The following is a 23,323-nucleotide window of genomic DNA, read 5'->3' as shown; positions in this document are numbered from 1 at the left end:
GAGGAAGAGCTTACGAGGGACCGAGTCACCCGAGGTAAATGCTTTGACAAGGAAGTCTGTTCCCTTAGTCTCGGCCGGGAGGACCGAGCCTCCTGTTTTCAGTTTCGACAGCCCTTGTCACCGACAGGCCAGGCTCGGCTTGTCCTCTAGCATTAAACAAATGACTGGAAAGTCCAGGAGTTTGTGCAAGGCTTAAAGGTTTATTCAGATGACCGGCATCTGGGGGTGACCAGGCTAAATTCATCCCCCCTTCTGATGCCTGTTCTGGGGTTTATAAAGGGGAAGAGGTGGGAAGATGAGGAGAGGGTCTTTGTTCTAAGAAAAAGTGGGGGAAGGGTCTGGGAGCAGCAGATGGTCTGAGTCAAATGTCAGGGTCCCGTGATGGATTGGAAACTTCAGTGTCACAGAGTCTGTGGTCAGCTTCAAGTCTTTGATGTCACCTCGAGGTTGGAGTCCTTATCTCCTCGGGAGAGCTCAGGGATAACAACCTTAGTCAGACATCAGAAATATACCTGACTTGGATTTCTAATGAGCATGAATGCAGTTTTCCTTTAAGTGAGAGGGGAGTTGACAACCAGCTCGGCTGTCTGCCTCTCTCTTATCTCTCCTTTGGGTAAGAAAAACAAGAAACCCAGTTTCAGTCCTTAATTGCAGGCGCACAACCTCTGACGTAAATCAGCATAAGGGGTGATCACATCTCCTGCAGCCTCTCGATTCTTCTGCTAACCTCAAGGAATTGATGATTATCAGTTCCCAAGTTAAGGGCTGACTGAAATTCTGCTGGATTTTAGTTACCCCAAAGATGGTTGTTGTTCTGGCTAAGGTCCCTTTCACCCTCACGTGCTGAATGTGCAGCCCAGGATGGGGTGTTCTTTGTACTTGAGGGCAAAACTCTCAAGCTCACTGTTTTAGTCACTCGCATTACAAGTGGACTTGTTTTTCTGTCTGTCTCGATGTGGATAAGGCCCAGAAATGATTTTACTTGGTTGGGGATTAAAATTGTAAAACTATATGCAATTAGTGGAACAATTTCCACCACGACCCGTGCTCCTGAGTCTGCTGTCACTAACGTCATTGTGAGCAGCGAGTTCGTTTGAGGCTGCTAGAAAAGTGCATGGGCCAAGGGGTCTGGAGAGGCTCAGGGAAGGGCAGCTGTTTCCCATTCTAAAAATTTACATCATACCTGGATTTTCCTGCAGGAGTCACACATACTACACATAAAAATTTCTGTGCACCTGTCAGGGTGGAAGAGCTGTTAACATGGACAGGCGCTTGTGACTGTGTCTGGGTGTGAGGTTTGTTTGTTCAACAAGTACAGGTTGAGGGTGTGGGGACGGAGAAAGCTCTTTTCCCCTGTTGGAAAAATAGGATAATTTAATCAGGACCCCTAGCCTTAGGTACAGTTGGGGGTGGTGTGGGCCATTCTTTGTAAGCAATTTGTGTGTGTGGGTGGGTGGAATTAGTGTGCAGCCATGCTCTCAAGCCTACGGCTCCAAGGACCTTTTGGCTGGTTATCTAGCTCATAGACCTGTGTTTGAGGTGTCTGGTGACCGAGCCTGGCATGTGAGGGGCCTGGGGACCCAGCCTAAGACTTGAGGGGTTTTTGACCCAATCTGGACAACAGGCTTGAGGGGTCTGTGTGCTCCAGATCCAGACCTATCTTGACACTGGCCCAGTCGGCAGGATTACCAGCAGGTAAAACAGCCTGACATTCCTCCAGCCCTCTTAGGTTCTCAGGCTGGGGCCTTTTAAATTAGACTAACAAAAGGCAGATTATCCAGAACAAAACAAGTATGTTTATTAACACGCGAATACTCACGAATCAATAACTCAAAGGGATGATAGAATTTGGGGTCTGCGCACCTACCTTAATACAGGAAAGAGAAGGGAGGGAAAAGACACTTATAGAAGAGCAGAGGATGTTTTTGGACAGGTAAAGGGCCCTCAGGAGAATGAGAGAGAGTGTAGTGGGGTGTGGCAGGGTCTGCTGGGGGTGGTGCTGAATTCTCTCTGTGCAGGGAAGACCTGCAGTGGGTCCTGGGAGTGTATTAATGACAACTGAGATTTTTTGGGAGGCTCTGCTTTCAGACAGGTATGGGAATTCAGGAAATCAAATGCCTCGGGTTCAAAATAACTCTTGTGCTAAAAATGGCATATCTTGGGGTGGGTGGCATGTCCTGATCTTCCTCAAGGGTCAAGAAATACGTGTTGAGTGTGTACAGTCCAGCTACTAGGACAATGCTAGGTAGACAAGCCCCCTGTTTTGGGGGTGACTCCAGAATTTCTGTGTCGGTGGGGCTTAAGAGTCCCTCTGTGTGATGAGCTGCTGAGTGACCTGTTCATCTGTGCATTCACCTCTCCATCCATCTATTCATCCATTCATCCAACTATACATGAACACATCCATTGAACAATCAACACCACCATTTATCCATCCATCCATCCATCCACCCATCCACCCATCCACCCATCCACCCATCGACCCATCTACCTATCCATCCACCCATCTACCTATCCATCCACCCATCCACCCACCCTTCCACCCATCCATCCACCTATCCACCTGCCCATCCATCCACCCATCCATCCATCCATTCTGGGGTTTGAGAGATATCGTGGTTCACTTGAGTGACACCTTCTCTTCCAAGGATAATGGGGTTACTCCTGCACATAAATGTTCCTTAGCTGCAGTATTCTTGTTGACTTCTTATGCGATGGCCTTGGCTTTATCATGACAATGTTAAGACTGCCACTTGGACACCCATGTTTCCACTCCTACATCTAGCAGGATATATTTGAGGGGATCAGAATATGCCACTTTCACATAAGGTATATTCTGAGCTGAAGGTATTGAGGAAGAGCTGTCACACAAGAGCTCTCTTGCCCACCCCTTTATGCCTAAAGATAGGACATACATTCCCTTTGTGAAGCTGACATACATTTCCATCTGTGAAGGTGTTACCCTCTCTGTTCCAGAAACACCAGAGACTGCACTGAGATGCATATGCAGAACAGTCTTACTAAACCACCCTTACCACTTTCTAGTCACCTTCCCACAATTTACCACTCCTAGGAGCCAGTCACTTCTGCACAATTTATTACTCTTTATTAAAATTGTTTTTGAGCCCCTGGTTCTAGCTGCTCCTTTGGGTTTCTCACTTTTCTGTGAAGACCTTGTGCATGTGAAATAACATTTGCATGCCTTTTCTTCTGTTAATCTGTCTTTTGTCACTTTAATTTGCAGGCTGCCGTTACAGAACTTTAGAGGGTCAAGTTTTTTCCTCCCTTATACTCTGTTCACTGCCTACGTTGACATTTTTGCATACACAGAGGGGCCAGTTTTATCCTGTTTTATCCTAGCAGCAAGTTGGAAATTGGAGGTGAAAGTTTGGAGAACCCCTGTCACCTTGATCCTCTGGTCTTTTTTGCAGTCTAATTGGTATTTCAGGTGAGACTTGCAGAGTGTGAGTTTTACCAAGGGCTAGGTGAAGGGCCTGCAGGCAGGGGTGTGCTGGTAAATGATCTAGAAGCAGCTCTTCAGGAAAAATGCATGCACACATACATAGTTTATTATGTAAGCTGATACAAAGGATGTGTACCACACAATTAACAAAGGAAAATACTATATTACTCTTATCTGATAGACTAATAATACACAAGAGTCTTACTGTAAGTGACTCTCCAAAGAAAGGAAGCATGCACAGATACATACATTTATATAAACTGATATGAGGGGTGTGTGCACACAGTTACCCCAAAATAATAACAGATGATACCCTTCATTGGAAATTTCACATAGCCAACTGAGTGTCATGATGCTTTTGTTCATTTTTGCTCAACTCTTGGATGATTAGCCAAGCTACGGTTGCCATCGACCAATGAGTGTATTTCCCACGTGATGAAGCTTGGTTGGTACTTCTATTCTTTTAAGTTAATTAGTAAGACTACAAACCTGACTGTGAGAAAAACTCACTCATTCCTCAGTGATGGGTCAACCTCTTTGCTGAACTGGATAATTGTATTTAAATACCAAATTGTTTATGAATACTGCTATATACTGTATAACAGCCACACACACACAGACACACACAAACACACAGACACACACACACACACACACACTTTTAAGTTTAATCTGCATTATTAACGTTTTCTCCATCACTTTCATAAGTCTAGGCAGTTAACAAAAGAATAAATCAAGGCCCGCCAATTTCTGTCGTGTAAATCTTCCCACCATGGACAATTTCAGGCTAGTTTGTTGACCATGGAGTTGCGGGGCGGAGGGCGATGGCTCACCGTTAGTGTTTCCACCGTGCCTATACTATGTAAATAACGGCAGGAGCAGAAATAACAGTAAAACGCAGTGCAATAACTAGAAGTGTTGAGTTTTGAGTATTCGTTAATATAACTTTGTTATTAATATTGCTTATTCAAGTGTAGGGTCTTAATTTAATTTCTGGTAATAGCTGCGTTGCACAACCGGTTCACGCAATTCCTGAAAATTTAACACTGGGCTTTGGTGAAGGGATAATCGAGTACCTACCATTTGGGGGCACCAGCCTTCACAAGGGTTGGGGTGCAGGTGGTGTTTGAAGCTTGAGAGTCTTTTCCTCTGGAAACAAGATGGCAAGTTGATCCCTGTGAGATTCCCGGGCAGCCCTGCAGAGAAGCCTGTTCACAAAATTAGTCTGAGGGTCTCAGTCCCATCTGGGACAGGACTGGAGAGGGGAAAGGGTTCCGTCAGTGCTGCAGCTGGATGTTAAAAGACGCAGCAGTCATTTGAGAATGAGTCTAATTGGACTAATAACCAACAGGTCACCCCCATGGGTCCTGAGGATGGGGTTCCAGGCTCTGAGCCCTGGCCCTGTCCCCAGGCACGTCAGATTCCGTGAGGGGGTGCCAGAGGAAGAGGCATCATCGTTGCTGATGGTGGGTGCTGGGTGAACCAGTTGCTGCGTGCCACCTGGCAGACTCCACCTGGACGATTGCTGCACAAATGTCACGGGGCGGCTTAAACAACAGACATTTATCTCTCACGGTCCTGGAGGCTGAAGTCTGAGATCAAGGCGTGGCAGGGCTGGTTTCTCCTGAGCCTTCTCTCTTCGGCTTGTAGATCCCGTCTTCTCCCTATGTCTTCACATGGTCGTCCCTCTGTGCATGTCTGTGTCCTCATCTCCTCTTTTTATAGCGACACCAGTCCTACAGGATTAGGACACACCCCAATGACTTCATTTTACCTTAATCACCTTCTTAAAGTCCCTGTCTCCAAACACAGTAACATTTGAGGTTCTGGGGGTCAGAGCTTCAACACAGGAGTTTTGGAAGGACACAGTTCAGCCAGTAACAGTGCCCCATTGGACACTGTAAGTCAGGGGACCTCATGGACAGGGTGGCTTTGGCATCAGATGGCCATGGGTGAAGGCTCTGGTCCTGCCCAGGCGTCCCCACCGAGCAGTGTGGACCTGATGCTCAGGCTGTGTCACCTGTGCAGGGCGTGGCTGGTAGTGCACAGTCACCTGCCTGCTTATCGTGAGAGCAAGTTGATGACTGTGCACAGGTATTTGGCACGCACATTGCAGATGTCCAAGGGCAGCAGCTGGGGTCACAGTTTAGCAGCACATGTCTCTTCCGGCTTCCTTCTGCCCTCAGTGTTTTGCGGGTTCTTTGAAGGAGACGTGTTTCTGTAAAAGGTCTGAGCAGGAAAAAGCCATCAGAGGTTGGAGAGTAAAGCAGAAAGAATGCAAATCTAAATTAACACTTCAATGTAAACCCAGTTTCAACCTAGTGAGAAGGTCCATAGTTAAAACTCATAGCCTATCTGGAAACTTGTTTCTAGCAAACAGAGGCAGGTGGGACATTTGCTCCAGGATTCTCTTAATCAAAGCAAAGAAAGATTTGGGGAAACCAAGATCTGGGCAAATACCCGGCATTATTTAGAAAAAGGCCAAAGTTTTTAACTCTTTACTTTTTTATTACCCAGATCCTCTTTTTTATAAGTCAGAAAGATTTCCTGCACCCGAGCCTGATATCCCAACAGATGGAGGCAGAGCAGCCACGGGGCCAGGCTGGGAGGTGTGGAGCCCAGTGCTCCCCCAGGCAGGGCCCTGAAAGGCTGTGCCATAGCCAGGAAGGGGGACCCTACACCTGTGAGATGCTGCAGCTGGAAGACCCCGCACCCAGGAGACCCCACACGGGAGACCCTGCAGATTCACCGCTGCGCCCCTTTCCACAGTCCTGGATTGTGGGGTGGAGTTAGTGTGTGATCTGAGGGCAAGCGCTCCCCTGGAGGCAGGACACATGCTTCAGCCACTCCAGCAAAGGGGCTTTGTGGGCTCTTAGTGTGGGGGTGCCCCAGGTGGCTCTGGGCACCTCTCTTTCTCTCCCTCCCTCTCTCTCTCTCTCTATTCTGTGTGAAGACGAAGGGAAAAAACCCTTTCTCTACCCTCTTAGGTTTTGTGAACAGGGTCCTGCAAAATAAACTGACAAAGGACAGATGAACAGGGGAAAAGGTTTATTTCATATGCATGTGGTGCCCTCACAGAAATGAAATGAAAACCCCAAGAGATGGTCTCTTAAACAAAGGGTGACGTGTTTGTGGAGAGGGGACTAGACAAAGGAAGGGATCTGAGCTTCTCGGAGCCATAAATCATGTGTATGTGTGTTGGGGGGGGTGGTAAGTATCTGGGGAAACTAAAGGTAGATGGGTCGTTGTAGGAGGTTTGTTCAGTGGATTCCTCTCGGTGAGTCTCTGGGCTGCAGAGCGTGCAGGTCGCCTTGGTGACTGGGACCAGAGCTTCTCACTCCTCCACACACGGGGCGGTGTGGGCAGCTGTTTCTCAAGTGTCTTTGGCTCAGAACAGTCCTTATCTACCGTGGGTATTGGGGGGCACTTTCTGGTCCCCTGCATGTTTCTCAGGACCCCCCCTCCTCTCTCTCCCTCCCCCGTCCTCAAGAACCCATCTCCGATCTCCCCACAGCCCAGACCACCCTGTCCTCCTCTGGGGAAGTCTGTTGATTCTTTTTTATTTCAAAGCCATGCCACCTGTGTAACCAGCACAAGTTTTCACCCTAAAAAACCACTTTTCTTTCCTCGGGTTGCACAGGGCTTGCTTGCAATGGGCGGCCAGGTGAGCGCTGCCAGCAGCTTCCCGAGCCTGCGCTGTGGGAACGCCAACGCGGACTGGATGACGGGGCTGTGCCCCCAGCTGTGGGACGTGCCCCTCCACCACCTCTCCTTCCCAGGTGAGGGCGAGGTCTTCTCTGCATTCCCAAGCAGGGATGCCGGCTGCAGGATCAGTCCTGGGTGTGGGGAACCCCGCAAAACACACACACACACGTACACACAGATGCACACATGTGCACACATCTGCACACATGCGTATGCACGCACACACATGCACGTGAGCACACAAATACACGCGTGTACACATGCACACAAATGTGCTTATGCACAAGCATGTGCACGTACACACAGGTATGCGCATTTGCACACATCTCCACGCACATGTGTACACACATCTACATGTATGCAGAAGCATATGCATGCACAAGCATGTACACACATGCCTGCACATATACATACACCTGTCCTTCTCTGTCTCCTTCATCTTGATTTGGCTGCAGAGGGCACGTGGTGTACCCCAGGACAGCACAGCTTTGGCAGCCATTACGGCTGAGGCATTAGTGGCTATGATCCCTGTGACTAGTCTGTCCTTGCTTTGAGGACACCGGTGGGAGTTCCAGGCCCCTCACTGCTGCATTCATCATCCCCGTCAAAGGTGCATTGAGCATCTTCTGTGCTTGGAGTTCCAGTGTCAGGTTTGGCCCACCAGCAGGGCAAACTTAAATGCTCAGGGACTTCTTAATCAAAAGAAGAATGCTTGACACGAGTCTATAGCAGCAAAGGCCACGGTGGCCACTGCAGGTATGGGGATCCCAGGGGGAGGGGCCATGGTGTCCCACCTGTGCCCATGAACTCGAGCACATGTGGTTCACCCTCCACCATGGTGTTGGTGAGCCTGGATCCCCACCGCCAGCACCGCCACTGACAGCCCCCACTGCACCTGCGTGAAGGTGGGATGCTTTCTGTGGTGCTGCGCATGTGGCCCTCCAGCTACGAGGGGGCCGAGCTTCTTCTCAGCAGAGCCTGCCTTTGTGCCTGGGCATCTCCTGCTGTCTGCGACCCATTCACGTGAGCCTGGACACTCAGTCAGACACCATTTCTCTCCAAGATGCAGTTTTGTGTGCTGGGGTTCGTTTCCTTGATGCCTATTGGGTTTCTCTGCTCACCGCCCCAGGAGGCACTACAGCTCACAGGCTCAGCTGGGGGACATTCTGTTCTCTGGATCTGCCCAGCACCCCCACTGTGGGAAGGGCCAGTGCACACCTCAAGGAAGAAAGGTCCTGTCAAGTACCCTGAACAGTGAGGCTCTGGGATCCTCAATGCTCTGTAAACAAGGAAGCGGGCTATTCGCTCACCTCCTGGCCAACCTCAGGCCCATCAAGGACGTGGGTCCAAGTAGCTCCAGCACCAGGTGTGGCCAGGTGCGGTTGGGGTAGGGCCACCTGAGGTGACCGGCAGGTGGGCCCAGCTGGGAGGAAGGCAGTTTGGAGGCGGAAGGGGGGACAAGCCTCCTCTGTAAAGGGGCCCAGTCTCGTCTCCCAGGAGACACTCCCCTTCCAACCTTCAGACATCCTGGTGGCAGAGGACCAGGCCAAGGGTCAGGCCAGCTGACCTGTGGCCCTTGATGCTCCAGGGTGGTCTGTGGCTCAGCTCAGGAATTGGGGTTTCCCTAGACCTGCAGAATCAGATCTCCCCTTCAGCAAGATGTGCTGCTCATCAGACCTCTCCCGATGGCTGAGCCTCCTGTGGCAGGTTCTGGAAGGTGCCCAGCACGGCTTCCCCATGCTACCCTCGGTTGGCACCGCTGCCCGCAGGGCCAGCCGAGTTGGGTCTGCCCTCCTGGCTCCCTACCTCGTTCAGCATGAGGGGGCTGGTCTTGAAATGCAACGTGGAGCAAGAGAGGGAGACAGGAAAGGGACGTAGTGGTGTCTCTTTCAAAGGAGCTCATAACCAGTGCGTTCAGGTGTGACATCTGTCCCTGAACACTCTATTCTTCATGCTTTATCAAGATGTAATTCACACACCACACAAGTCACCCATTTAAGGTGAACAATTCAGGGGCATCTAGTGCATCCACAATGTTGTACAACCACCACCTCTATCTAGTTCCAGAACATTCCCACCACCCCAAAAGGAGATCCCATCCCCATCAGCAGTCCCTCCCCCCTCCCCCCTCCATAGCCCCTGGTGACCACTAATCTGCTCCTGTTCTGTGGATTTGCCTGTTCTGGACATTTCATGTAAATGGAATCACACACTGTGTGGTCTTCTGTGTCTGGTCTCTGTCACTGAGCATCTTGTGTTCAAGGTTCATCCATGTTGCAGCAGGTGTCAGAGCTTCACTCTTTTCATGGCTGTGTAATATTCCACTGTGTGGGTGGACAACATTATGTTTATACGTCCGTCTGTTTTTGTTTCTGTTTTTTGGGTTTTTTTTTACCGTGGTTGTTGAATCGTGTGCATCCATCTGTCCCCCGAAACATTGCCAGTCAGCACTCTCCCCACCAAAGCAATCCATGTCCTGACTTCTTCCACTCCAGGTTCCTTTTGCCTCTTCTAGAACTTTCCACCGAGGAAATCCTACAGAATATACCCAGGTATCTGCTGCTTTCCCTCTGCAATGCTGTTGAGATTCCTCCATGTGTTTGCTGACCCTGTTCGTTCTTTCCAGAATTCTATAACCTTTAAAAAGACATTTAAATCTTTGATTCATACACTTATTTTGGTGGAGCAGGATCTGATCTGTACTTTTTCTGGAGAGCTGCCAGTTGTTCTGCCACTTAGACTCCTCCAACGGCCTCAATCCTACCGCTCGAATGGCCTGGCTGTGAGGTGCTGTCAGGACTTCAGAGAGGAGAGACCTCCCTGGTTCAGGCCTGGGCCTGAGGCATGACTAGGTGTAATAACACCTGATGCAGTGGGGAGAATGGTGTCACCTGAGAATGGGACCTTATGTGGAAAGAGGGTCTTTGCAGGTATAATTAGTTGAGACCATCCTGAATTAGGGTGGCCGTAAATCCAATGACAGGTGTCCTCATAAGTGACAGAATAGGAGACACAGACACAGAGGAGAAGCCACGTGAAAATGGAAGCAGGGACTGGAGTGAAGCGGCCACAAGCCCAGGGATGCCTGGAGCCACCAGGAGCTGGAAGAGTCAGGAAAGATCCTCCCCCAGAGCCTCTGGAGGGAGCACAGCCTTGCCACACCTGGATGTCACACTTCTGGACTCCAGACCGAGAGGGCATAAAGTCAGTTGGTGGTGCCATGAGCCCGCAGGACGTTCTGTTATGTAGAGTTCCCAGAGGAGGCGTGGGGTCCCTGCCCTCCCACCCTCTCTGCCTGGGGTCCTGACAGAGGACAGGCCTTGCTGTGGAGCCCCCTCAGTAAAATGGGAGTCTCCGCCTCGGGAGACACTTTCTGTCCTTTGACAGGGACATCTGCAGCGGAAACCAACCTTCCCTGTTGTTGGAATCGCTAACAGAGGTCTCAGAGCGGGTCCTGGGGGCTTGGGGTGGGCATCGTGGGCTGGTCAGAGTGTGGGAGCCACGCACTGTGGGTGCCTCTCACTTGGCACCCAGAAACTCTGTCCCTTCCAGGAGGTGCCGACACTGCGCCTGCTGTGGGCGCAGAGCCAGCAGGTGATCATCTTTTACGAGGACGAGGACACCGTGAGCTGGCACAGGGAGCTGTCACCGGGGGTCTGCTACTGGTGGGGCAACAAAGTGAAGGTGCAGGAGCTGATCCGCTACCTGGAGGGCATGAAGAGCTGCAGCCGCCCATGTACCTGGAGCTACTCCTGAACAGGGCCAGACTGAGGCCAGTGACACACTTCTGCAGTCTTGGGGGCACGTTTGCTTTCAGTTTTGAGTGAAAGAATTTTAAAGGTGATACATGTCACTGTGTGTGTGTGTGTGTGTGTGTGTGGTGTGCACATATGTATATGCACATGTGCATGTCTACATATATGTGCACGTGTGTGTGGACACACATGCTCACACATGTACATACGCGTGTGTATACATGACAGTACTTCAAAAAATTCACAGATTCATATTGTCTTTCAATTCAGTTTTCCCAAGATCTTTTTGAAGTGTGATGTGTGCACACATACACACATACACATCACACCAGTGCTGAGGCGTGGGAAGCTCTCACTCCCTCTCAGTCCCACATGCCCGTTTCTGCTCGGCAGCTGCTAGTCTGCAGCTCCAGGGCACAAACAAGAGCACTCCATATTGATCTGCAGTGTCAGAAACATGCCACAGACGCCATAGCACACACATGCTTACAAAGGACTGGTATTTGATGCACATGTGTATACACCACGCGCTTGCTAAGTCCTGTACAGACCTGAGCATGTTAGTCTCAAAGCATCCTGTGCAGGACGAAGTCCCTTTTGCAGGTGAGAAGCGAGGCCCTGGCCCTGGCCCCTGACGGTGCCACCTCGGCTCACGCCCTCTGTCTCTCTCAGCTTATCTCCATCTCTCTGTCTCTCTCAGTTTATCTCCGTCTCTCTGTCTCTCACAGTTTCTTTGTCTGTCTCTCTCAGTTTCTTTGTCTCTCTGTCTCTCTCGGTTTATCTCTGTCTCTCTTTCTCTCCATCTCTCCATCTCTCTCTCTATCTCTCAGCCTCTCCCAGTTTGTCTCTCTCTATCTCAATCTCTGTGTGTCAACATCTCTCTTCTGCTATCAAGTTTAACATCTTATTTGGTTCTGACCTTCCTCGCTGCTCATCTGTGTGGAGCTCATGCATGTGGCATGATTTGATGAAACCCCACCCAGAGTCCTGTTTTGCACCATGGTAGTTGACACGCATTGTGCAGAATCTTCCAGGCCCCCAGCCCCTCACACGCTCAATGTCCCCACGTCCTTTCCCAGTGGCCGCGCCTGGCCTCTGCCCTGAGTGACGACTGGCATGGGATTCGCGTGTTTTTGTGCATTTCTTTTTCCATTTGCCTGTTTTATCCACTGCGTTTCCCTTTTTCTTAGTGGTTTGTCAGACTTCGCTGGACTTGTTGGGTCTCCAGGGACCTGGGGCACCATCATTCTCACTATGAACCAGTAGCAGGTGGCCTGGTGCCTTGTGTGCTGTTGCTTGGGCCACACTTAGCAAACACCTCTGGCCTTTTTCTCTGAGCCAGCGTGATCTACAACTGCATTTGTAACAAACCCAGCACTGACCTGTCATGCTAACACCATGCGAGTGTTATCCCTGTCTGCCCAAGCCAGTAATGTGATGGGCCAGTGGGGCTCCACAACTGCGTGCAAGGACACCTGATGGAGGGACAGAGGCACAGAGGGACCGGGGCTGGAGGGCTGTAGATGCCAGCCAGCATAGGCTTCCTGCAGCCGGCTCCACCTGCCCCAGTGTTTCCACTAAAACCGTTCACCTTGGTGGGTTTTGTGCTCAGTGCTGCCCTTCTGTGGTTCTTTGATCAGTGGTTTGTCTTTACAGAAAGGAGTTCCTGATGTTGTGGCCATTTTGGTCAGTGTTGTCAAGCACAGTGATGAGAAACTTTCCAGAGGATGGGATTTCGGGGGGGAGGAATGCGGTCCCAAACCTGGCTGGACGTTGGAATCGACTGGTCCTATGTCATGGGTGGGGCCCAGGACGTTTACAGGGATGAGTTACCCCAGGTGGCCCTTGGGGTTGAGTGAGTAGACAGTGTGCTGTATCCACACAGTGGAATACTATGCAGCCATGAAAAGGAACGGGGCTCTGACACCTGCTACAGCGCAGATGAACCTTGAACACATGATGCTCAGTGACAGACGTCAGACACAAAAGACCACACAGTGTAGGATTCTACTAACATTAAATGTCCAGAACAGGTAAATCCACATAAACAGAAAGCAGGTTGTCAGGGGCTGGGGAGGGGGAATGAGGACTGACTGCTAACGGGTACGGGGTCTCCTTTTCGGGTGATGAGAATGTTCTGGAACTAGTTAGAGGTGGTGGTTGCACATATAGTGAATGCACTAAAACCCACCGAATTGGTCACTTTTAAATGGTGAATTTATAGTATGTAAATTTCACCTCAATTTTTAAAAAACCCACTGGGGTCCGTCTGGTGCAGCAGCTTTGCAAACCACATCTTGGGTCCTTCAGAGGCAGGAATCACAGGCCTGCAGCAATGAAGGGCCCCGCACAGCACAGGGTTAGGGTTGGGCTGGATCAGCCCCAACGTGCTGCTGTTCACACTGCAAAGCGTGACCCAGGAGAGATGGGTCCTGAGGGAACAGCACAAAACCAGGCACCACAGACCAGGAGCAGCTGTCTGCTGTTTTACTATCTCGCCCTCTCACGTGTATGTAATTGACAAGGTTCGAGACTTTGGAGATAAGAATGAAAAAACATTTGTAGAGAACTTTATTCTCTTAAGGTTCCAGAGGTCAGAAATCCTCAAAAGGTGTCACAGGACTGGTTCTTTCAAGGCTCCAGGGAGAATGGGTTTCCTTGTCTTTCCAGCCTCTGGAGGCTACAGCAGGCCTTGGCCTAGGGCCCCAAATCGAGTCTCCTTTTCTCCACCTATTTCCTTCTCCACGTCACCTACTCTTCTTCTGTATTCAAATCTTCCTGTCCCCCTCCTATAAAGACACTGTGATGACACTGGACCTGCCCAGATAATCCAGAACAATCTCCCATCTCAGGATCTTCAACTGAATCTCATCTGCAAAGTCTCCTTTGCCGAGTAAAGTCACATATTCATATGTTCCAAGTATTGAGACATGCACAACTTTGGGGACATAATTCTGTACACCACATGGGGATTAGGACGTGGGCATCTTTGGGGACATTATTCTGTCTACCACATGGGGATTAGGATGTGGACATCTTTGAGGCCTATGGTCAGGCCAGCGTCCTCTGTAACGAAGTGCAACTAATATGAGGCCTCTGCTGAGCATTGTGCCGTCAGAACTCTAACTTCTGAAATGGGTAATGGGGAAGACAGGCGGGTGACGGTGGCAGTGTGAGACGGGACATATGCAGCAGCGTGCGTGTGTCGCATAATTGCTCTGCCACTTCCTTATTTCAGGCGGGTTGTTTGTGGCTGGCATCAACCTTATGGAGAACCTGGAATACATCCTGGTGCATCCGTGTGAGTCCCTGCAGAAGATGACGGTGCCCGAAGTGCCGTACCTGAGCACCTGGGTCCGAGCGCAGTGCCCGGGGCTGGGCTCACGGTGCACCAACGTCATCGCGGGTGACTTCATCGGCGCGGACAGTTTCGTCAGTGACGTCATCAGACTCAACGAGAAGCTGCTTTGGTGCTGACGAAGCTCAGTACGGGGCGGCTCGAAGATTCAACCATAATCCTTCAAGTATCGCGCTCTTGTTTCGGCCAAGTACCAGTGAGGGCAGGGGTCTGGGAGTTTGGGGCGAGGCCAGCACGGCCTCCTGCCACCTGCCCTCGTTACCCTCCAGTTTCGACGCGGGATGGAGTCAACGTACATGCTGATGGCTAAAGATGACTACGCGGCAGCACCTTCAAAGGAAGACGCGACTCACCTGTAAACGTGGGCTTCTCCCACCACCGCGGCCGTGGCGTGGGTGTTAATGACAACCCTCAAGTGTGTCCTTCACCTGACCACTTTCGAGAGCACCACAGTGCAGTGACGTTTGAATAGTGACAAGGCGCTCCTTAAAGTGCTCACGATTGTGATGCTGGCGGAGTAGGACCTAAGGGGGTTGAAATCCTACCGAGAAACAAATTTTTTTAAAAGAGAACGAGGGTTACCTATTTTTAATTCTGATGAAATCACAGACTGTTCCCCTAGGCCAAGGGGATTCTTGGGTGCTCGCTGGTTTTGCTTTGGCTGTTCCAGCTGTTCATAGGAACAAATTTAATGAGATGTTTGAGGACTTACACAGATGGGGATGACGGGCCGTGTACGAGATCGGTGTCGAACACACGCTCCTCACGTGTCCCCCGGGCCTCCCTGTGCTGTTCTTATGTGCAGGAGTAAGAACACAGGTGTGAGCGGCACAGCACAGGTATTTTGGGCCCCCGTGCCACAGCCATGCTGTGACCTCGCTGTCACAGCTGTTTCTCACGTCTTCTCTCTCACCTGCCACTTCCAGTAACCTTCCTGGGCCTCCTCTGTCCACCCATCTCTCCCTCCAGGTGAGAGGCTGCGCTGCCTCCGCCAGGTGTCCCCAGCTGCCGGCTGAGATGCAAGCCCACCTGTCCTTCCTGCAGTCCCACCCTCTCTGCCTGCCAGTAACTCTTCCCTTTCCTCCAAGGCCACGGTGGGTTTGTCAGTTTTCCAACCTTTCTGCCTGTTCTGTGTTTTCTTAGATTACATTTTTGTCTGTTTGGCACCTTTCATCACAGGGCCGGCTCTATTAACTACATTTTCCTATTTCAAATTCTGGGTGCTCTGGCATTTGGGGGCCTTACAGATGAGAAAAGAGACTGCCCTTCCCAGGGCCAGCAAACTCCTGAAGGTAGCCAGCGACCCGCTCCGGAGCACTCTGCTCCTGTGAAGCCCCTTTTCCTAATTGTCACACACCCAGCCAGTATCTCCCTGCCCTCAGTCACCTCAGGGCTGGGTATCAGGCCAGCAGAGGACCCCCAGCAAGAAGCCCACTGTGGTTTTACAAACTCACCAGCCCCGAGCTGTCCACGCAGCCTGCCTTCCACTCCTGTGGAAGCTCCAGCAAAGGCTGTGACCCAGGCTCTCCGTCGCCCCTTCCTGCCTCCTGACACACACCAGGGCTTTCCCCACAGCCCCGTGTGCGGTGACGGTCCCATCCTCTTGATTAATGAAGTAATTTCTTCTTTCAGTGGCATTGGCCTGTGTTGGCAGTTGGTCACCTCCAAACTTAAAGGCCAACGGGTACAAATGAGACTCCCCCACTGTGGCCTGCCGTCCTTGGGTGATGTGACATTTTCCAAGTGGGTTTTTGCTTCACTTCCCAATACTGAGGGGTCCAGGTTTCACAAACCCCAAAATCACAGAAATACCTCCTTCTGTACATCTAGTTTTTCAGAGCTGGTGGTTTAAATTCTCAGCCACATAATGGATACCAGACATAAGTTGTCTTCCAGTTCCCTCGTAAGAGGGTACCCAGCTAGGGATTCTTGTTTGTCCATGTTCTGGAACAAGACAGGTTTTCTTAGGATAGTCTTAAAAATAATTCTTTAATCTACGTTGACGTGTGTTGTTTGGAATCCAATTAGTCGTTCTCCAGAGGAAAATCTGCTTATACTTTTGGTATCCAGTTGCGATGATTCTATGAAGGTACCTGAAATCCAGGAGGACAAACTCATGGGCCACCACCCACTGGCTACCTCAGACCCATGACTTTCCTGGATCCAGCAGCCCAAAGCTTGATGCTCAGGAAGAGCACGATGGAAATGAAGGAACACGTTTAAGGATAAGTCTGTGACACTGGCCAGTGTTTCCACTAAACCCGTATCATGATTCCGTCGTCTGTGCTATTCAGCATGACTCGTTTAATTCCAGAGATTAAAAGAAATTAAAGTCAAATGTCTTTATGGGTTTTTGTGACCATGGAAACAGCCAAGACAATTTTGGTAGATTTCAGAATAATCCATGGGAAGAATCTAGAAAATGTTACCTTGATTGAACACTTTTTTCAGATCACAGAGTTAAAAGAAAACAATAAAATCTTGCCTCTCTCCTCCTCAGGTTACTTTTGTCATAGAAACTCAAGGATTGGGTCAAAGTTTTGAGTTTTGCATGATTTAAGCTCCGCCATGGGGACATTAAGTAAAGATTGTGTATTGAATTTTAAAGACGAACTTCTGAAGCTTTTGAGTTCAAAGAGAAATGCTCTGTCAGAAAGAGCTTTCCGGCGGGGAGGGACTCCATTGCTCTGTGCACAGAACGCCAGCCCCGTGCAGGGCTGAGTCTGCCCAACTTCCCGCCTTCATAGCAGACAGTGCAGCTTCTGTGTCACTACCCGATAACGTTTGCAAGGGGACCTATGTGACACGGGTGCACCTCGGGCTCTCTCGCAACCCGTCACGTGACAGATCCGGGAGAGGGGCCCCCATGGGGATCAGCCCAACGCAGACCCCCTCCTCTGAGTCCTGCTTTCCTCCCACCCAACGGGGTTTGTTCTCAGGACCCCAGTGCTCTGGTACAGCCAGATTGAGGAACTGGGAAGGGACAGGCCCAGCAGCAAAGCAAGGAGACTGGAGACACTGGGAGCTGAGAAGGACGGGGTGCTACACCTGTGCCTATCCCACACGAAGCCCACTACCCACTGTTCTGGGCTCCCTGAGATGCCCACCATCTCCTCTGGGCTTCATGAGAGCCCCACCCTCTCCTCTGGGCTCCTTGAGACCCCCTCTCCCCTCTGGGCTCCCTGAGACACCCAACCCTGTCCCCTGGGTTCCCTGAGGCCCCCACCCTCCCCTCTGGGCTCCCTGAGACCCTCTCGCTTCCCACATGAAGGCCCCTGTGTTGCCGAGCTCCTTGCAGGGGGTCTCTCACTGGGCTGTGCCTGAGGAAGCAGTGGGGGCCACGCTCTCCCTCAGTGTCTGAGTCAGGGTGGAGACCACGAGAGTGGCCAGGTGGGTGCTGGAGGACAGCCAGGAGACCAGACCCCGTGCGGCCATTCCTGTGTCACCCAGACAGGGAAGACTTGGACAGGACCAGACACAGTCTGGAGCCAGACCTGGGAGGACAAGCTGGCCTTGCAGATGGGGAGAGGTCTCGGGATCCATCTGGCCCTGCAAGTCCCAGGAGGGGGTGTCTGGGAGAGCTCCTAGGAGCACAGTGGGCACAGCCCCTGGATGGCCACAGGCTGGCAAGCGGTGGGCTGTACCCCACGAGCCCCCAGGAGGCACTGCCCAAGCACGATGCTTCACAGCCAACAGGAGAGTCTCCAAAGTTGCGGTGAAGTGACTCCTCCACAGCAGAGCCCAGTGAACCAGATGGGCTGGGGGAAGCACCCGTCTCCAGCCACCGAGTCCTGAGGCCTTCAGTGGTCTCCTCACCTACTGGTCCCTGTCCCAGACGAGGGGGCTGTTCTGCTCCACTTAGTAAAGCCTGGGCGACCTGCACGTGTCATCCACCCTGTGAGGCTGGGGACAAAGGGCTAGACAGAGGGTGCAGCTGGGACCACGTGCAAGCTCTGTCCTCACCTGTGGGTCCCAGGACACGGCCCCAGCCCTGGAGCCTACACTCCTCACCTGTGAGAGGTGTGGGAAGGACAGGTACTGAGCTGGGGGGAGTGGAAAGGAACAGGAGGGGCCGTGTGTCTGGCAGGGCTGTGTGTACAGCAGGGCCACCTGGCCCGCCATTGGAGAAGTTCACACGCACCCCATTCACACACTCAGGAGAGGGGTACGGATTTATTTTTGTTTTTTTTTTAAACTTATCCCTGAATGCTGAATTCTGGAACTCAAAAACACTGACCACTATAAGTTGAATGTAAACCTAAGAAAAAAATACGATTTTTCCTTAGTGCCAAAAGGGAAAAAGGACACTACCCGACTTCTCTCAGGCATTTCCTTAGGAAAACGTGCCATCGCAGGGCTCCCTCAGTGTCTCCGACTCTGCAGATCACTTTAAAATCTGAATGAGCCTGGGGCCAGCTGTGCATCCCATGAATGTCTTTCCAGGAGCCGAGAAGCCTCCTGTGCAACGTGAGCATTAAGTGGGGCCCTGTCTCCCTGCCTTTGTTGGAGTTTTGCTCTAAGAGGTAATTTCCCACTCCTTGAAAAGATGTAAGTAGTTTCACTTTTCTTTTGGGTAAAGACAATGGATGTGTATGTGATGGGCTGTATCCACCTGCATTTAGGAAGGTGAGATTCTCTCTGTCTCTGCGATCTCTTAGCGGTGTTCCTGGTTTGTTGCTTTTCCAATAATAAAACTGTTTTCTTTCTCTTTTACCTTTGTGGGGAGCTTTCTGGGCTGTGTCTCGACACCAGCAAGGGGACAGCAGGGCAGTCTCTGAGTCCGTGAACACCCGGTGCCCAGCACGCGCTGAAAGAACTAGAAATGCCAGTTGAGGCGCCTCAGAACAAAGCTTTTAATACCTCGTCACTGAAACATCCCAGAGGGAAACCAGTTCTTGCCACGCACTGATGGCTGGCCTGGATGGTTCAGAGCTGACACTCCAGCCGCCCACTCCGAGGTGACACCAGCCCCACCGTGGTGTCGTCATTGGCAGCAGACGCCCAGGCACACACAGGCGGAGGTGGCCTGCTCTGCTCTGATGCTGGAAAAATGCGATTCGCTGGCCGAGGGTGTCTTTTCATTCCGGAAAGAGCTTCCAGAATTTGCCATAGGTGGCGTTGCTGATGGTGACTGTAACATCGGCTGCCCCGTCCTCAGGTATCACGTCCACCTGCTGCACAGTTGCCTCCTTCTACAGCCAGCTGGGGACGGAGAAGCACGTTCCATGAAGACCGTGAGGACCCTCCACTCATTTGGTCAGTTTCAGCATAAATACCCTGGAGGACAGCCTAGCCACCCCCAAGCCCCTGCTCAGACCTCCTTGTGTTGCTCAGGGAGGTACAGCCTGTAGCCCAAGAATGTCCATGAGCACAGATTAGGCACCTGGTGTACGCAGGCTGAGTCATTAACACAGCTCAGGTCCTTTCAGAAACATCCCAGCTACTTGCAGAGTCAGAAAACAGACCTAGGGTTGCCAGGGTGGAGGGGGGCAGGGGGAGGGACGATGGGGAGAGGTTGGGTGGGGACACAGGGAATAACTGCAATTTGTGGTGAGGGGCACACTGAGAGTATTGATCTGAGCATCACATCTTGGGCACAGGAGGTGATAGCTCTGTGCTCCTTGAATATGAATAATCAATTAAAAAAAAATAATCCCAGCTGATGCCTGCACATCTAAAGCTGGGGGTGCTCTGCCTGTTTTGTGGCTCTCCCCAAACACCCAAAGGCCCAGTTCTGGGCCTGGCACTGGGACCCAGGTCATCACCCTTTCCCGCCCGCCAAGGCCGCTCACCTGAGCTGGGCCCCTGCCAGGCGGACACGGAGGGTGAGGACCCATCTCCTGGTGGCTCTCAAAACCGCCTCTTCCAGCTCAGTTCTCAGTTCCTCCAGCCCATGCCCCAGGAGGGTGGACACAGCCAGGACGTTTGGTTCTGTGGGGCTGTACCTGCCAGGGTAGGACACAGACCCAGAGAGGACACAGACCCGGCTCAGCCTCAGGGATGACCTGTCGAGAAGAGGGTCCCCTTGTCACCCACCCACAGCCGGCTTGTGACACTTTAATTGGTGCAAGGTGAAGACACCAGCCCCACCGGATGGTTAGGACATGGAAGAGTGAAAAGAGGTGGCAGAGGCGGAGGCAAACCCCAGGCTGGGAACGAGGAACTGTCCTGAGATCACCCCTGCCCGCCTGCTGGCCACAGCTGGGGAACGGAATGCTCAGCCGGCACTGGGTCTTTGGCTCACCCAGGCACCAGGTCCCCCTTGTTGTGCACTTCCACCATGGAGTCCAGGAGCGGGGCGGGCAGGCCTAGGCCCTGCAGGGCAGACAGCACGCTGGCTTTCTGCAGCTCCGTCTCGGGGTGGCTCACATCCCTCACATGGACAATCAGATCCTGCAGGACGGGCCACACGTCAGAGCTGAGGTGAGTCCGACCCCAACCCCACACCCGTGGATGGCCTGCACGGTCACTGCAGGCCGGTGGGGGCAGGAGCTGCCCCGCGTGCAGTCTCAGACGGGCACCTGAGGACGGGGGCTGCTGAGGCCACCCATCGCCCCTGCGTCCGGATCCCACCCACTACCCGCCGTGACTCGCTTAGGCTACTGCTTGTGTGACACGGGGACCACCACTCGGTGCCTGACTGGTCTCCGGGGCCACAGGTACCTGCTCTGCCCCTCCAGATCCATGGACAAGGTGAGTGCCGGGTGTGACCACCCATCCACTGACACCTCATTCAAAGCTTCCAGCTGTTTAATCCTTCTGAAAAATCTTTAAAAAAAAAATTTAAATGATTTCATGTTTTAAAGGATGCTTTTCTTCATTTTAAAAGTATCTGTACATAGGTTCCTTATGGAAAGTCTGGAAAACACAGAAGAGAGGAAAATAAAAGCCACGTGTAATCCTGCCACCAGAAACAGGTGCCACTTACAGATTAGGGTCTTCATGTCTAGGTTTTGGGGTTTGTTTGGATGTTACTTAAGCTTTTAAAAAATCTTTTCACTTTGGAAAACTTTAAGACTTTCAGAAAACTTGCAGATGTTGGAGTGGGTAGCCCCTGGCCCTTGGCCACCTTTTCCCACAGTCCACCCGTGATGTGAGTGTAGGCACCTGTCCCATTGGAGGGCCGACACTGTTACATGCTTGTCACTCCTCACCTCGTTTGATTTCACTAGCTTTCCCTGAAGGCCTCCTGCCCCAATGCCCAGAAGAAACAGATACGTAAAGTCCTCACGTCTCAGGCTCCTTGGCTATGACTGCGTGTAGTTCTTCTGCTCCAATGGTTGTAGGATGTCCTCTGTCTGGAGATTTTCTCAGGTTGACACGGGGTTAAGGGTTTTGGGGGTAGACCACAGAGCAGGGTGTCCCTCTCAGCACCTCATGTCAAAGGCACTTGCTGCCAACCTGACCCTCCATTGGGGACGCCAATCCTGGCCACCTGGCTGCAGAGTGTTTGTCAGGTTTGTCCCTGTTCAGTGACTCTCTCCCCCATGATGTCCTTCTTGGAAGACGTCACTAAATACAGCCCACACTTGTGGGAAGGGTCCACCTCTTTGAGAGTTTGGAGCTACATCAGTCACTGTTTTCAGGAGATTTATCTCTTTTCCCCATTGCAGAAACATAATTGAGAAGGAGCTGGAAGTGGCAGGTAGGATCCTCCTCTGGAGCCACCCTAACCCTAACCCTCACCCTAAACCTAACCATTAACCTAACCCTAACCCTCACACTATCCCTCACCCTAAACGTAACCCTCACCCTCACCCTAACCCTCACCCTAACCTTCACCCTCACCGTAACCCTCACCGTAACGCTAATCCTAACACTCAACCTAACCCTAACCCTAACTCCTAACCCTAACCCTAACTCCTAACCCTAACCCTAACCCTAACCCTCACCCTCACCGTAACCCTTACCCGAACCCTAACACTCACCCTAACCCTAACCCTAACCCTCACCATCACCCTAACCCTCACCATCACCCTCACCCTCACCCTAAACCTAAACCTAAACATAACCCTCACCCTCACCCTAACCCTCACCCTCACCCTAACCCTAAACCTCACCCTCACCATAACACTCACCCTAACCATAACTCCTAACCCTAACCCCTTTGAGATCCCCTGTGGACAGGACCACGGGGCAAGGCTACCCTAGTGCTGAGAGCCAGATCTGGGCCTCATGACAAGCCTGTAAGGCCGGTCACGACCTGAGAGACTGCTCTTCAGTACTCGAGGCTTCTTGACTGACGCATGCGCAGTACCCAGAGTGGCGAATGCCTGAGGTTTTGGGCAGGATCGTCCACCAGGCGGGAAAGAAGTGGTGCCTATTACTGACAGGTTTAGGTTCCGCCCTACTCCCTGCCCCTTTATCCCCTCCTGATCGCTTATTGGCGGGAGCTCGGATTGGCGGTTTGGTGGTACCGGCGGCTGCGTGGCCGTTTCAACGGTCGTCTCCCTCCTGAGAGGATCCGAGCGGGCGCCAGGCCAGGGTGGGCCGCGCGGCAGGAGAAAGCCAGGGAGACTGACAGGAACTCGGGAAGTCTTTGCCGTGCAGTAAGAAACCCTTGTAAACCTTCAGCCCAAGACCTTCAAATTTCAGCCTGGGAAACCCCAGATCCCCTGATCCCCAAGAGACCTCGAATCCGCTAACCTGGACTGACCTCAAACCCCCTCCGCCTGAGACACCGACGCACCTCAGCTTCAGACACCTTCAAATCTACCGTTCACCCACAGGAACGCCAAATCCTCTAATGCTTAGAGCCCAAACACCCTAAGCCTGAGGAATCACAATTCCCCTCAGCCTAAGGCACCCCAACCCCCGCAGCCTAGGAAACCCTAAATACCGCAGCCACAGAGAGACCAATTTTCCCCAACCTTAGAGATCCTGCTCAGCCTGGAAACGTCCTTCAGCTTCAAAGACCCCCAAATAACGTCAGTGTCAGAGAGCCTAATGCCCCCTAATGAGAGACCCCAAATCTCCTTAGCCTGAGAGACCCCGAGTTTCCTCAGCCTCAAAAATGCCACATCCTCTCATCCTGAGAGACCC

The 23,323-nt window shown here is 51.8% G+C and overlaps 1 protein-coding gene across 1 annotated transcript; it reads left to right on the top strand.

The window, feature by feature from the left end:
- Positions 1 to 7,115: 7,115 nt before the first annotated feature.
- LOC134369072 (PI-PLC X domain-containing protein 1-like) lies at positions 7,116 to 14,400 on the top strand. Its single transcript, XM_063085261.1, has 5 exons — positions 7,116 to 7,242; positions 8,074 to 8,191; positions 8,298 to 8,544; positions 10,703 to 10,904; positions 14,162 to 14,400. The coding sequence occupies exons 1-5, from the start codon at positions 7,116 to 7,118 to the stop codon at positions 14,398 to 14,400; spliced, it is 933 nt and encodes a 310-aa protein (XP_062941331.1).
- The last annotated feature ends 8,923 nt before the right edge of the window (positions 14,401 to 23,323 follow it).

This window comes from Cynocephalus volans, unplaced genomic scaffold, assembly GCF_027409185.1.
Source record: "Cynocephalus volans isolate mCynVol1 unplaced genomic scaffold, mCynVol1.pri scaffold_35, whole genome shotgun sequence".
In the NCBI taxonomy this organism is placed as follows: domain Eukaryota; kingdom Metazoa; phylum Chordata; class Mammalia; order Dermoptera; family Cynocephalidae; genus Cynocephalus; species Cynocephalus volans.
Note: the sequence above shows the minus strand (reverse complement) of the source record. Positions and strands in the feature narration are given on the sequence as shown.

Bases quoted from the DNA above. Each gene is read 5' to 3' on its own strand.
- LOC134369072 (XM_063085261.1), top strand. From the start codon at position 7,116: ATGGGCGGCCAGGTGAGCGCTGCCAGCAGCTTCCCGAGCCTGCGCTGT. The intron at 8,545-10,702 runs GTGCGGTTGGGG...CTTGGCACCCAG, and splicing joins CCAGCACCAGGTGTGGCCAG to AAACTCTGTCCCTTCCAGGA. The intron at 10,905-14,161 runs GTACCTGGAGCT...TCCTTATTTCAG, and splicing joins GAAGAGCTGCAGCCGCCCAT to GCGGGTTGTTTGTGGCTGGC.